The sequence below is a fragment of the Hibiscus syriacus genome, unplaced genomic scaffold, assembly GCF_006381635.1.
Source record: "Hibiscus syriacus cultivar Baekdansim isolate YM2019G1 unplaced genomic scaffold, ASM638163v2 tig00004072_pilon, whole genome shotgun sequence".
NCBI classification, from domain to species: Eukaryota; Viridiplantae; Streptophyta; class Magnoliopsida; order Malvales; family Malvaceae; genus Hibiscus; species Hibiscus syriacus.
In genome coordinates this window covers 2,107,041-2,123,136 of record NW_024061998.1, presented here as the reverse complement: position 1 = coordinate 2,123,136, position 16,096 = coordinate 2,107,041, and the positions used below count along the sequence as shown (strand labels likewise).

The window sequence follows — 16,096 nt, the reverse complement described above, 5'->3', positions numbered from 1 at the left end:
TATAAACAATTTATATTTTAGCATTGAAACTCAGAGATCACAATGCGTACACACAATAACATAAAATGAGAGTTTGAAGAGGGAAGAGTTTTTATTTATGAACCGATGATTTCGTGCCACATAAACCTTTTCCCACTTGGATGCCTTATAGTCTTCCTCGATCTGATCGTTTCTTTTCTTCCATTGTTGTATTTATTTTGTTTCCCTTTCCTAATACATGGAGTAAAAGCTAAGAAAACAAATTTATAAACGTCTAGGCTCTCTCTCTCTTTATCTTTTTTCCTCTCTTTGTTGTTTGCCAGTAATGGCAGTGTGTACCACTTAGCTCGGTGCAAGAAAAGAGGGTTTAAGAGCTTTCATCGGGAAGGTAAAGCTTTGCACCAGTAATGGCTTAATAGTTGAGCCATGAAAATTTGAAGCATTTTTTCTTTATTTTTTCCCTCTGCATACCCCGCGTGCGTTCTGCAGTGAAATCCTTACCGAAACACAGCTTTTTTTCCTCTCTTTTTCTTGTCTTCCAAATAAGTGCAAAAGAAGCTGAGAATTAATGCTCTTCTGTTAATGACTAGGAAGATAAACAAACACAACAAACTCCCATTTTCCAAAGGAAATCTGAGCTGGCTTTGCCAGAAATTAAACCCACAGAGAGTAGAATCCCACTTTTCCTATGCAAAAAGCCTGTTTCTTTGTAGCATAAATCTCGGGAGAGTTCTTGTGATATAAACAATATTTAGGGCAAAAAAAGAGAATAGATTGCGTAGGAAAGAGAAACCAACAAGAGAGAGAATGGGTTCTGTTGTTATATAGTGAAGCCCCTAAGTGGACAACTAGGAGAAGAAAGAAAGAAGAAAAAAAGGAAGATAAGATAGTGAGACTGAGAGAGATAATGGAAGGTGGTTCCAATAGCACTTCTTGCATAATGGCTTTTGGACACGATAGTAATGAACTGTGTCCTATGACGATGATGCATAATCATCATCCCATGACTTCTAATCCCCATCATCATCATCATAATACAGACTCAGGATCCTTATTTCTTCCTCTACCCCCTGCTAACAATCAAGGCCAGAATCACAATAGCTGCAGTGGTTCCTCTATGATCCTAGACGATCATAACAGCAACAGAAACAATACTGGATGTTGTATCATGGAGAGCAGCGACGGCAGCACTTCTATCAAGGCCAAGATTATGGCTCATCCTCACTTCCATCGTCTCTTGGCAGCTTATGTCAATTGCCAAAAGGTGAAAACTGATCCATTTTCTCATTTGTGAATGTGTTATATTTTTCTAGCGGAAGTAGTATTAACTTAACGAAACCAAGCAGGTCGGAGCGCCGCCTGAAGTGGTAGCGAAGTTGGAAGGGGCATGCGAGTCCGCCGCCGCTGTGGGTCCTTCTAGGACCTTCTGCATAGGTGAGGATCCGGCACTTGACCAGTTCATGGAGGCTTATTGTGAGATGCTGACTAAATACGAGCAAGAACTCTCTAAACCCTTCAAGGAAGCCATGCTTCTCCTCCAAAGGGTCGAGTGTCAGTTCAAAGCCCTCACAGTTTCCTCTGCAATTTCTGGTGATAATTCTCTCCATCTCCATCTCCATCTCCCCTCTCTCTGTCTTTCACCACCCAAAATTGATTATTTCCAGTATTATATTTTAAAACAGCATGCATGTCTATGGATCTTGGGATATGTAACATTAAATAATTAACAACATAATTTATGTATATTTCCATTTTCTTTTGTCATCTTCCTCTCTTTTCTTGAAGTGAAGCAAACATCTGGGGTAACTAACTAAACTACTACCTAGTTTGGTTGCTAAGCCTTCCAAAAATGGAACAAGTGATGAACCAAACAATGGGGATATATGTTGCAGCTTGCTTCTTGCTAGGGCTAGCCTACATAATATTGAGATGTGAAGGTACTGTAATGCTTATTTAACTGAAATATATTGTTCAGATGAGGATTTAGGGTTTGATCAAACTAGGGTTACAGATGGATTAGAGGGTGAAGGGAATTATATCCCTAAATTTGGGTGTTAAATTGGACTGCAATTGCAAGTAGGTAAGGGACTTAGTCTCATTGAGAGTAGTGAGCATATATTTGGAATTCTCTATAGGCTGAATTCCTTATTGATACAATTTAGTTTCTGTCTACAGTTTCTAGCCCTTTATAGTCGTGGTCCTAGTTTTCATGCATCATGCAGCAGCTTCAATTTTACATGACTTAATGTTTTATTCATGGCCATATCGTTAGGATCCCAAGCTGAGTGTTCTTTTCAGTTTAGCAACCTATAACCTATGGGAGTTAGAGCATTAGAATTAATGTTTGTACATTGTCATTGCCATATTCGAGTTTAGGTTGCTATCATCCTATATCATATGATGATCCCGGTTTCAAGATACCGAGTTTAGGTTGGTAGGTGTACCTCCACAAAGCATAATTTCCCCTCCCTTTTGTGTATGTTTTTGAAAAAAAAGGAATTTAATGCCTCTTAACTATTGTTTGAACCTTCATATTGATTGATTCAAATTGTTGTACTTGTATTGTTTATCATCATGGCTTAATTTTCCTGCATAACACACATTGCAGGCTACATTATCTCCCAAGAATTCTCATGTTCTTAAGGCCTCTCAAGTCTTCACGTATGTGGGTGTGTATGTGTTTAAATTGCTTACTAATTCATTTATATTCAGCTTGTGGAGAGGGTGTTGACAGGAACGTTTCATCCGAAGAAGACGTTGATGTGAACAACAATTTCATCGATCCCCTTGCTGAAGATCGAGAACTTAAAGGTCAGCTTTTGCGGAAATACAGCGGATATCTCGGTAATCTGAAACAGGAGTTTATGAAGAAGAGGAAGAAAGGGAAGTTGCCTAAGGAAGCCAGGCAACAGTTGCTGGATTGGTGGAGTAGGCATTACAAATGGCCTTACCCATCGGTAAGTAAACATTGCCAAACTTATTCATGCGACTATGTTATGCGTCTAACCCCGAAGTCCATTGACAGGAGTCTCAAAAACTTGCCTTGGCCGAGTCGACTGGTCTGGATCAGAAGCAGATAAACAACTGGTTCATTAATCAAAGGAAAAGGCACTGGAAACCATCTGAAGATATGCAGTTCGTCGTAATGGATGCGACACATCCGCACTATTATTTGGACAATGTTTTGGGCAATCCTTTCCCTATGGATCTCTCCCCCACCCTTCTCTAAAAGATCCTAAGTATTTGAGCCCTATATTGCCGCCTGCAGGAATCTTGAAGGTTACTGCATCTATATGCGGAAAAAAAAACTGTGATATAATGAATTAGGAACATAGTTCATGTTATATTATCCTATGCAATATGCATGCATACCTCGTGTATGTAGTTTCTGGCTATATTTATTCTATAACATGTATTTGATTTAAAGTTCCGACCTTTAGTCTGATATATATATATATATATATATATATAATTCTCCTTTTCAGGTCTTGAGTGTCTATATGCTATAGCATCTTGCTGCACGACACTTTATTGATGTCCCGTGATGCTGTCGATAAGCACGTTATATTGTTCTGATTCTTCATTTGCATTAGATATTTATGTTCTAGAATATAACTCTCAAATATTTACACTCCAGTTTAAGTATCATAACATACGAATATTTATCTGCTAATTATGTGTAACTGTGTAAGCAGTTATGCTGATTTCTGTAAGGAGTAGGGGGGCCTCTTGCTTTTCATGCTTATGGACTGAAGTTGGAGCAAGGGTGTAAATGTAAATAAATAATGAATTTGATGAATGTTAGAGGTATAATAATCCGAGATGATATAAATAAAAGTAAAATGAGAAATCTTATTAAATAATAAAAAAATAGTATAAAAACAAACACGTGATTAAAAACGAAACAACCAATTGAAAACAAGTTGAGTCGTGCAATTACATCGTTTTCTTAAAAATAAATTTTCGATCACTCCTTACAGCAAAATTGTACATTTGCGGCGTTTTTTACCTATAGCGGTGTTTTTAAGTGCCGCAAAAAACACCTGCGGCGTTATGACGCTGCAAATAGCGTCGCTAAAGTTCGCGGCGTTTGGTAACAAAAAACACCGCAATAGGTAACGATATATAGCGGCGTTTGTCCAACAAACGCCGCAATAGATGTTGATATTTGGCGGCATTTTTCCAGCAAACGCCGCAATAGGTGTTGATATTTAGCGGCGTTTTCCTACAAACGCCGCAATAGGTCTTGAGATTTAGCGGCGTTTTTTTCACAAACACCGCAAAAGATCTGGTATATAACGGCGTTTTTTAGAACAAACGCCACAAATGTCATATCTATAGTGGCGTTTTAATATACAAACGCTTTAATTACCTCTCTATAAGAAATTGATTTTGCAAATTAAAACTAATTTGTCAAATGTTGTTTTCTACTCTTTTATTACCCAAATTTAACCTGTAGCATTTTCCAATAAACTTGACATCCATAACAACAAACTTAAAATCTATAACAAGAAAAATGAAATCCATAATAATAAATTAAAGTTTACATTAACGTAAAATATAATGTAGTTCAACATTATTAACTATAATAAACAATAATATCTAAGATATTTTGTTTCTAATCTTACACATTCTTCAAAACTCTTCGTCACAATGAGGCGCTTAAATTCAAAGAGATAAATCCAGTTTATATGGGAAAACAATGATGCAGAGCTAGTATCGTCCTGTCATTTCTTGCACAGATATTTTGCTTCATAAGGTCTTACTCCAATTGGCATGCCACTTGAAAAGGCCCCATCCATGGCAATGCAAACCCGATCTCTAGTTTCATATCCAAATAAATCATCAGTTTATATGAAAATCCATTATATCTTACGTTAAAAAAGTTAACAACACATTTCTGCATGGTCAGTCCCAACAGTCAACAACTCTATGGCATGGGCAACCTTCATGATGATAAGCAAAATATAGAGATAGATCTTAATAATTGTCCAGAAACATCCAAGCTTTCATAATTTTATTAAGCTATAAAACCACATTAGTCTGTCAGACACATACCACGATATCTAGCCAACCCACAGCAAGTGTTGATGACATAACTTCCCAGTATTTGGGATTATTCTCCACAACCTACATTCAACAAACTGATTAAATAACACCATCTTAGATGAATACAAAAGATTACAAATCAGTCAAACAACTCACAAGCATAAACTCTAGAACTGTGTTAGTATCATACAAAGAAGTTAACTTCATAAGGAAAATAGAAGGTTAATTATTTCAGGACCTGCAAGTTTACAAGTTCTTTTTGAAAATCAACAAGCTTTGCGTGCACTGTTGGGTATGTTCCTAAGAAAAGGCTGTCGTATCACACTTTTTTCTAGTATTCAGAAGCTGTGAAACAACTTCAGATGGTGTAATTAAGTCCCGATTTTGGAGCAACAAATTAACTGCTTGTTTACAATCTACAATCATCAACGGGACAACCTGCACCATACACATAGTATTTATGGTATTAAAATTCATTGTTAATAAAGTAAATAAACGAAAATTTAAGGCATCATCCTGAATAGGTTCAAACAACAAGCAACGAAGATATCTTTTTCCTACTCTACTATTTTTCTCAATGAAAGACAAGTTTAATCTTCAAGAAGAAAGAAAAATATAAAGAATCGGAAGAAACCTAGGTTTCGCTATGACAACATCCTTTGGTGATACAATATAGTATATTGGTTCATCACCGGCAGCCCACTGTCCACCGGCATAACTGCTGCCTACATTCATATGAGAAGAGCACTATAACTATTCACTGAAATTCTGTCTAATAACCAATAACTTCAAGAACGGAGATATCAACCTGAGAAGGGAGCATGTGCCAAGGAATAATCCATTGCTTTGTAGTGCTCAAAGCCATGTACTGGTAGGGCATCAGTTGCCAATTCATCATTGTTCCAAGACACAATGCGAACCTCTGGTCTCTGTGCATTTCCCTGCTACAGTAGATTATGCATAGGCAATGAGAATTATAAGTTTATAACAACAGCGGTTTATTAAACTCCTGAGAAAACATTATTAGCTAATGCATTCGATTCTACAATCCACTCCACCAACTATTAAACTCAGGATCAATAGAACGTATATAGAAGCATAAGCAGCCTATTGAAAAAAGAATTCCAAATTAGATTTCTTTATATAAGTACAACCTAAAAGTTCAAAGCAGAGCAACAATGTAGAGTAGTTATAGTAACCATTGCCGTGGCTTCTGTCAAGAATGGAGTCACACCATAAAGATAAATTGGTAAACTTGCAGGAACAGAAACAGATAATGCACTAATGATAGCACAAAAAGCCTCAAAATAGGGGGTGTACACCATGACAAGGAACTTAGCTTTTTTCAGAACTGTAAAGGACGCATACCTGTCTTGAAGGTATTGTGCAACTAAATTCCTTTTCTCCATCTTCTTCACCAAGAATATAGGCTAGAACAACCAAAGAATCACCAAAAGGAGCAATTCCTGATATGTAACAGCTAGTCTGAAATGATGCCAAAATATTTACAGTGTAAGGTCCAAGCAAATCCATAACAATAACATTATAATCTCCCTCTACTCCAAACCATCTTATATTTAGAATCCCGGCTGCCAAGAAAAAGGATAAGTGATATGAAATACAAAGAACGGTCAAAGGTTGAAACAAGAGCTATATTGTCTAAGAAGAAAAAAGAAACTGTAAGTATCATTACTTCCTCCCTGCAGGATTCTGTATAACTTCGATTCATATAACAATTGAGGATGCTTTGTCTTCACGTTCTCCTGATCATTAAAGAAAAAAGTCGTCCACTTCCTTATGTAACATAAAGAATTTAATATGGAATAAAAGAACTACAACAAAAGAGAAAACTATTATTAAATTTAAAATAAGCAAGCTTTGTTTTATAGAATGCCAAAGCTTTTAACTAATAAAATCAAAACAATGATTCAAGCATAAAATAAAATTATTAATTATGTATTTATGTCAGCCAGATTGAAAGATAACTCTAAAAAGCTTATTAAGTATCACTGATTGATTAAAAGAATTCTAACGATGTGTCGGGAGAGTAATGAGAATAACATATATACAATGGTAAATAGGTAATCAAAGTTGTAACGTAAGTAACCCCCTTTAACCATATTTATCTCAGGAGATAACCACCCAAAGCATCTTCTTCTTGTCTGCTATGATGCCAGCCAACAATTAGAAAATGAGAAATTTACATTTACGAACGAATTCAATCCTCCTTGGGGTAATATACGAAAATCCTACAAAGTTAAACTGTAACTAACAGTTTTCTTCTCTGTTTTCTCTCTTTTTTGTTAAGGGAGTAGCCCACAAACTATGATCATCGTTAATTTAATGTGAATCAAAAACTATAACAAAAATAACACCAAGTGAAGTGAAAAACCAAAAAAGTAATCCAACATGTCAAGGGCTCTAAACATTTGCTTTGCTATATAATACTTTACCAGAATATTATAATTTTATCCATCATGGTACATTTTAACCTCAACTACATACTTCTACAGTTTATTGCTTCAATATAACCTATGACCATAGTGCATTTCTAAGTTATAAACGATCAAGTTAAAGCAAGAAATCTAATGAGCATTCACTCGGATTAAAACCTAGCCAGAATATCAACTACATTGTTGTTTATAGAATGCTAATATGCAATAAACTGAACAAATAAAAAAGAAGTGAATTTGCAAAGGCTACTTACAAGCTTAATGGCAACCTCTTCATTTGTCAGAATATTCGTACCTGCAAATATAAAATACTCCTATATATCAACCTATATTCAAAATCATACCCAAAAACAGGGGTAGGGGATTATGCAACAAACCCAAACAGATCCCTCCAAAAGAGCCGCTACCGATCTTACGACCAAGTCGAAACTTATTACCGACACGAGGCTCCATCAATTCCAAGCCCTAACTAAAACTTGAAACCTTAATTCGGAAAACTTTCCCCAAACAAAGGAGGAAAATATATGGAGACACTATACAGTAAACACCCAGTCAACCGCTCCTACAATTCAAACACAGAAAATTTTAATCACGTAAAAGAATTTCAAAAATTCAACAAAAGAAGAAGAAGAATATAAAAGATCTAACTTTCCGTCTTTGTTTTAAGGCAAAAACAAATTACTATTATAATTAACAGAAAAGCTAGGGTTAGGTAAACGAAATAAACAAAACGGGGGAAGATAGCTAAGAAATCATAATTCTGTTTCCGCGAGTCGATGGAAACAGATAATTAGAATCATTTTCCATCTCCGAAAGGGTGGTTTGATATCTGACATTGAATTTCGCTGGGCTCCGTGGAATGGATTTTAGTCATCGACGCGACAATAGAAATGTCTGATTCACATCACACTCTCCTCGCTAATTTTGGAGTTTTTTTTCACCTTTTACCTTTTTTTCTTTACAGTATCATTGATTGATCTATTGTTTAAATATTTAAAAAAAATATTTTATTCTAATTTATTTTATCACGAAGTATACAAATAATTCGATTTTATACAGCACTATTTTGTTAAGTTCTTTACTTTATTAGAATTTATAAAATAATAATCTAATTATAAAATGTTGTTTTATAGTACGAGTATTTAGTGGTGTTTGTGCTTAAAACGCCACTAAAGTACATTATTTTGAGGCATTTATATAAAAACGCCACTATAGTACGAGTATTTAGCGGCGTTTGTATAAAAACGCCACTAAATCACGAGTTATAGCGGCGTTTGTTCTATAAACGACAGTAAATTACAGTCTTTCGTGGCGTTTGTATAAAAACGCCGCTAAAGTAAATTATTTAGCGGCGTTTGTATAAAAATGCCGCTATAGTACGAGTCTTTACTGGCGTTTGTTCTAGAAATGCCGCTACAAATGTCGCTATTAACCCATTTTGCTGTAATGACTCTTTGATGCTGGAGATCTTTGGTCGACTGTCTTCTAGGATTCAACAAGAGAGGATCAGCGTACAGTAGCACAACTGTCGAGATCACGATCCATTCTTTGTCTTTATCTATCACTAAAAACTAGAGAAAAGAATTCTTTTGAATTGATCTTTGAGTTGTTTTGAAACTTGTTTAACCTAGTAGGTCAGCTGGTATTTATAGGGAGTTCACATTATGAACAATTGGAAATTTTTGACCTGATGAAACATTAATGAGAATCAAACAATTAAACAATTTCCAAAATTAATGTTTTTGATTAAAGAAACCTTTTAATGTTTATCATTTAATTCCAAAACAGATTTTGAAAAGATATTCTCTATTTTTAGGAAAATATCTCACATTTCGGTTAAAATATCCGGAAGCCCACAAAGAGCTAGACCGGGTCGAACATTCATGTTACCCACATCATGCACGTATGCACATTTACGAACCAACAATTGGTTCCACATTTTCCTCAACAACGTTTGGATCAATTTCTCATTCAAAGCTCCAAAATTATCAAAAAAAAAAAATTAAACAATGAACTGTTCGTGAAACATTCGTATATTTGATGAATTGTTCGTGAATCGTTCACATAACGTTTGTTTATATTTTTTTATTAAGTTAAAAAAATGACTATAAACAAATATTTTATGTCCATTTAATTAACCAACAAAAATGTGTTTAACTCATTTATGTTCACGAACAAACTCGATGGTTGACTTGTTTATAAGTTCGTTTTTTGGTTCTCATTTTCGTTTTATTTTTCTCTCCATTTTAACCCGATAAAAGGCATAGACTAAATTGAATATAATATAAATCTTGAAGTTTAAAATGTAAGAGTTTAAGGATTAGAGACATAATTTCATTAATTTTCCTTTATTTTGCAAATAAAAGATAAAAAAGGTATGATTATCAAACATTAAATGAACATGTTCGTGAATATTAACTAACATTATATAAATATATTTATGAATGTCACACAATTAATTATGAACATGTTTAAAAATAAATAAATGATCATGATATTAAAAACACAAATAAAATATATACCTCTTTACAAATAAATGAATGACACAAATAACTTTATTTGGTTAAATCTGATTCGGTCACATCCGTAGCTAGAGCCCAGATGGCACTGATGGCGAAAGTGGAATCCCAATTAGCCTAGGCCCCATTTCGTAATGTTGTCTAAAAAGCAATTTTGATTTAAAAAAACTCGTTCTGACCACAAAACTAATATTAAATGAATAAAAATTGAAAAAATAAATATGTTAAAAATAATGCTTTCAAATCAACTGTAAAAACTAAAATTTTTAATTTTTTCATTTTAACTTTAGTTTTAGAATCAAATTTATTTTTATATTTACAATGTACGAGTTGAACTTAAATATTATTGAGTTTAATTTAATTTATAAAAGTTTAAAATTAAACTTGAGTAAAAAAAATTAAAACTAAAATCAATTCGATTTAAAAATTCATGAACTTAGAATTGTCAAATTTAATTCAAATAAAAAATTGAATCTTGACTCAAGTTTAAAAAGTTTGTACTCGAAATATTCTCAAACTTAATTCGATTAAAGCTTAAAATCGAATTTAAACCTGAATCTTAAATATATAAAAATCTTATATTTATATCTTATTTTATAAAAAACAAGATATAAATGATAATAATATGAAAAATCTATTTTTAAAGTTTTAATATACTATTTTTTAAAATTACTGGCAATTTTTCTAATCCGATATTAAATAACTCATTCCGACCCATTCAAAATTCAATTGAGCATAGGTTTATTTTTTAATCGGGTTTTAGCCTAATGGATCTCCAATAGCTAACCATCTATCTCTTCCACGAGGGGAACATAGGATTTGTCTTTAATTCTTCTAATCTCCATCAGTTTCACTTTTTGAAGATAAAGATTGAAACTTTCCTGTAAAAACTCTGACCCTCAATCCTTAGCTTCTTCCATGGAAAAACCTAGACCAGGGAACTCTGCTGCCAAGCCCAAACAATGGAAGAAGGACCTTGATTCTTACAGCATCAGAGGTACCAACAAAGTTGTCAGAGATACATGGTTTCTGGGAATTTTTTAATCTTGGCATTTCTCTTTTATCAATATGAAATTTTCAAATATGTTAAAAGAGTAACTTTGGTTTTGATGGTTAAGAAGCGAATGGTTCGTTGATTTGGTAATTGGATTTTGCTTGTTGATGGGTTTAATGGGATGCAAAGGCATTGGTGCAGAAAGATGCAAAGGCATCTATCTATGCATATTAACATTAATTAACGTGTACGGAATTAAGTGTGTATTAAAGGTGTACCGTAGATAGATGATTTGAGCAATGTAATTACTTTGTAATGGCTTAAGAGTGAAAGAATGATGTTTTTTCAGTTGGAGATTGTGTTTTGATGCGTCCTTTGGAGTTCCGACAATGGTAAGCCCCAGAATTGAGAAAATTGAATCAGACAATGGTATTATCGTCTCGAGGAATCACTTGGAGGCAGGAGGCAATTCCATGGAGCAAAGGAGATGTTGTTGACTGACCACTATGATGTGCAGAGTGCTCACACCATTGAACGGAAGTGCATTGTTCATACTTTCAAGAACTACACTAAGCTTAAGAATGTTGGGGCTGAGGACAACTATTGCAGATTCAAATAAAAAGCTGCTACGGGAGCCTTTACGCCTGACCGAGTTTCTGTGTGAGTACTATGACGTGAATTTTTCTTATTCACAATGGATTCTTTTTTTAAAGGTACTGCAAATGTGAGATGCCGTACAACCCTGATGATCTCATGGTGCAATGTGAGGACTGCAAGGACTGGTATGTCATTATATGCTTCCTTTTAGGATTTCTTGGTGCCACATGCCTGGTAATTTTGTAAGATTGCTGCAATTTTTATCCTTGATGTTCCTTTAGTTATCATCCTGCTTTTGTAGGCATGACAATTGAAGAAGCCAAAATGTGAAAATCTGTGTGTTTTGAATGTTCCGAGGATGATCTCAAAAGAACTTTGAGATCATACATTTCTGTATATTGTAGAAATTGTTTGCTTTGCCCCAACTGGTGGTTATTAGTATTTTATGTGTAGGAGACATCACAAGTATATGTATTAGGTTTAGGAGATTAAGTTCGTTCTGGAGAATCAATCGTATGTAGTTCTCTGACATTGAACTGATATGGTTAACACGAGGTAGTGCAAGATTGATCAACTGTAATAATGAAAACTTGTCAGCTTAGTTTATTTCTTTGAAGCAATGCGCCTTTCATGATGGGTTTGGTGTGAAACAGCATTGGCTAAACATGAACCTCCTGATTTAATCTTGATTACTACCAGATTTAATTTGAATCTAAGAAGAAAAACGAAGGTAACTGACACAATTCTTCAAGTGGGGATTCATTTCCATAAAAGAAACAGCTTTAATCACGTTAACAGAGGATGATAACCATTTGTTTTGCACTTAACTCATGAAAGAATTCAAAGCTTGTCATTTCCTTCTAAACACAGAATGCCCCACAAAAACCATTCATGTCCTTGCATAAACGTGGCCAAGGGGGTTGATTCATCGGCTGTATTGAATTTCGCAGTTATCCTTCTCTTTCATCTTCTCGCGATGAGTTCCATTTCATCCATTGTAGAAGAGAGATCGATATATTTGATTTTAATGGAAGGAGAACCAGTAGCATTTCATGGCAACTTAAGAAGATTTGAACCCGATAGGTTACGAAAAACATCATGTTTTGCAGCTGTATCATGTTTCATCTTCATCATTGATCTTAGTATTATGTTGTTAGTAATTTGACAGTGCTTGCACTCTGTATGAATGATTAGTGAAGCTTCCAAAGATCATGCAAAGAAGTTGGTGGATTCTCATGATAAAGTTCTTCAAAGCACTTTAGATAAGGGAAGCTATAACAAGCTATGCAGCTTCAAACATGTTCTTAATGGCTTTGCCGTCCACATGACACCATCTCAGGTTGTTTCCTAGTACTTTGTTTCAGCCATCATTTCGTTGTCTCGAACTATAATTGCTATGAAAATTCCAGGCTAAGAAACTACAACATGCTTCGGGAGTGAAGTTGGTTGAAGGAGATAGAAGAGCCAAAGTGATGACTACTTACAGTCCTCAGTTCTTGGGGTTAACACAAGCTGTTTGGACTCAAGGAGGTGATTGAAACGCAGGAGACAGGATTGTTATCGGTTTTGTCGACACGGGGATTAACCCTCTTCATCCAACTTTGCTTATGACATAATCATATAACATCCAATATCTCTCTTTTTTCTGGTGCATGCGAGACCGGTCCTCGATTCCCTACCGTTTTCATGCAATGGCAAGATAGTTTCCGCCAGGTTTCTTAGCTGGAGCTCAAGCACTGGCTCCTCTTAATGCTACAATAGACGTTCCTTCACCAGCTGACGTGGTTGGCCATGGAAGGTAATTTATGAAACAAAAAAGGTAGTGTCATAACCATTTTTTTCATAAAACAATTAAATATTATTTTAAAAAACGATTATGACTTTATTTTGGAAAAATCGGTGATTTTGAATTGATTGAAATAAAATGGAAAAGGGAGTCGTCATCGACCTTTGGGTTAGGTAGGTCGAATACCTAAAAACGCCTTTTTAAAACAATTTTAAAGAAAAATCATTTTAAAGAAAAATGGTCTGCATTTACCAGAAATCATATTTAACGGGTTCGGGAGTCGGTTACGCATAGGGAAGGAGAAGCACCCCACAACGCCCAAAATTAGTACTGTGTCGCGTACACGTTGTCGTAAATGATGGAAATGATGAATCAAATATAAAATTAAAAAATGATCCGCTTATTGAACATTGATTAATTTACTTTAAATTAATTAATTAGGAAAAATTCTTTAACTCGAAATGAAATATCCAAATTAACAATCCTCCGTTGGGAAAGCCAATTCGATTATTTCTTATCAGTAAAAGAATATTCTCTCCTCATTGATAAATATGTGCATCGAACTTGAAATGAAAATCAATATTTGCATAAAATAACTTACACATAAAAAACGTATTGGATCATTTGAATAATAAAATTTAATTAGTAAAACAAACTAAATTTATTTCGAGTTTTCATTTCGTTCGAACGTCGTATCGGATTATACCACTTCGATCAAGTGATACTTTCCACGTCCATTCTACAAATCGATTCTTGAAATTATTCAGATAATATACTTACAAGATATTGGAATCTGATACAAGTAATAAAAATATTGACAAACATATTTTGTACCTAAAATAAAAATGAAATTAAACACAATTTGTAACGTATATATATTGGGGTCGAATACACCTGCATATATATAACATCTTACCTATATACAACCAATAATAAGAAGTCTAAATATATAAAAAGCAGAAGAAAAAATAAAAAAAAATCATGAAATAAATAAATTAGAAAAGGCTTAAATTAAGGAATAAGTTAAAGCCAAATAACCTGACTAAGAAAGTAACAAAATGTGCAGTAAATTCAATGGCACTAATGTTCGAAATTAAAAAGCAGGGTATAAAACAAATTTAATTTAAAATCTAGGATCTAAAACACCAATTAAACACATCTTTTAAACAAACCTCAAGAACTAAAATGAAAGTCTCGCAAATACCATGGCCAAAATCCAAACACCATATATGTATGAATGCAAGCAATCATAGGCTAAAATATAAACACATATAAATGTAATAACCAAAGTTAAATAATTTCATAAATGTATCTATCATAAAAGAGGATTAAAATAAGAGTACAAATAAATAACTACTCGAAATAAAAGGAAATAAATTTCATTCAATGACCTAAATGAAAGCTTTACAAAAGAAAGCACTGAAATACAAACTTTACAAAGATACAACCCCATTCTCATGATTACACCACAAGATGGACCCAGAGAAACATAACACCCAAAACGGTGTCATTTCACACCAAACACAGGGCCCTAAAATGAAACTGAATTGGTTCCCCCCAAATTTCATTTAACTTTTCTAAAACCTTAAACTCTCTCTTTTCCCTGTTTACTTTCTCTCTTCCCTCCACTGCCGTGCTCTCTCACTCTCCCTATACCTCCCCATTTTCAAGAGATGAAGGTAAGAAAGAAAGAGAGAAAGAATCATACCCACACAGTAACTGACGAGGATGACTCCGATGGACCAAGGAAACCGCAACTGCTGTCCGATGAAGGAAAGGTAAGTCTCCTCTCACTCTTTTTATTTTTGATGGTTATACTCTCTGATTTTTTATGAATCTCTCTGCTTTTTCGAATGGGTATTTTTTTTCTCTTCGAATGCTCTCCCTCGTCTCTTTCTCCCTTTTTTTTAACCATCACCGAATGTCCTTGATATCTCCTCATTCCCTTTCTTTTATTACATGCTTGATGGATTTGATAAATCCCTCGGGATTTTAGACTTGATTTGCTCTTATATTTTATTGGGATTTTTCTGATTGATATCTGTTTATGTCACTGTTTGATGGATGGGTAGGTATGGGACTTGCACGGTATGGGAAGGTGTTGGGTTTGGAAATGACACTTAGTGGGGAACAACAGGGCATGGGTTGTGCATGGGGGACATCAATGTATGGAAGCTATGTAGGGACCAAAAATTGGTTACTACAGCTGCCCCTCTTTGCTCATTGCTGTGAGAACAGGAATAGAGCAAAGACATAAAATACCAATTTTTGGATTGTCAACAAGTCTCAAGCTCTTCTTTGATCGGCTCTCATTTCTTCGATTAATCGTTGTTTATTGATGACACATTCTTTTTGGAGGTAATTTGTTGCTGAAGACGACATTGCTCATCCGCGATGATTAGATCGTGTCGTTTTCGATTACGATGTTGTTCCTTCGTGATGAGGAAGTCAGATTGTCTGAGTGTGACACTGCTCCTTTGTGATGAAGAGATCTGGTATGTTTGATGTTGAAGACTGTTGACGAAAACGGGTAAAGAAAACGAAAGAACACGAGAATTTTACGAGGTTCGGCAATGTGCTTACGTCCTCGGTGCCTAAGCGGCGCTAGAAGTTTTATTCAACAATTGGTATCAGATGTCAGGAGCAAAATTCGAAGTCGCGAAATTCGATGGTCAGGGTAACTTCGGATTATGGCAAACGAGGGTGAAGGATCTATTGG

General features: G+C 34.7%; 2 protein-coding genes and 1 pseudogene across 3 annotated transcripts; 2 read left to right on the top strand and 1 right to left on the bottom strand.

Annotated features, from left to right (window-relative positions):
- Nucleotides 1-222: 222 nt before the first annotated feature.
- LOC120189603 (homeobox protein SBH1-like) lies at nt 223-3,275 on the top strand. Its single transcript, XM_039192841.1, has 4 exons — nt 223-1,243; nt 1,326-1,569; nt 2,692-2,936; nt 3,005-3,275. The coding sequence occupies exons 1-4, from the start codon at nt 887-889 to the stop codon at nt 3,206-3,208; spliced, it is 1,050 nt and encodes a 349-aa protein (XP_039048772.1). The 5' UTR covers nt 223-886; the 3' UTR covers nt 3,209-3,275.
- A 1,306-nt stretch (nt 3,276-4,581) lies between these two features.
- On the bottom strand, nt 4,582-8,434 carry LOC120188806 (vacuolar protein sorting-associated protein 41 homolog). Of its 2 annotated transcripts, none has more exons than XM_039192202.1 (9): nt 7,859-8,434; nt 7,736-7,776; nt 6,722-6,791; nt 6,397-6,617; nt 5,837-5,972; nt 5,663-5,753; nt 5,267-5,466; nt 5,038-5,109; nt 4,582-4,800 (listed from the first exon to the last, which is right to left on the bottom strand). In XM_039192202.1, the coding sequence occupies exons 1-7, from the start codon at nt 7,932-7,934 to the stop codon at nt 5,454-5,456; spliced, it is 648 nt and encodes a 215-aa protein (XP_039048133.1). In that variant the 5' UTR covers nt 7,935-8,434; the 3' UTR covers nt 4,582-4,800; nt 5,038-5,109; nt 5,267-5,453. The 2 variants fall into 2 exon arrangements, with proteins under 2 accessions (XP_039048133.1, XP_039048140.1); XM_039192209.1 differs by having other exon boundaries at nt 4,587-4,800; nt 5,837-5,969.
- A 2,394-nt stretch (nt 8,435-10,828) lies between these two features.
- LOC120189593 lies at nt 10,829-11,658 on the top strand (annotated as a pseudogene).
- Nucleotides 11,659-16,096: the final 4,438 nt, after the last annotated feature.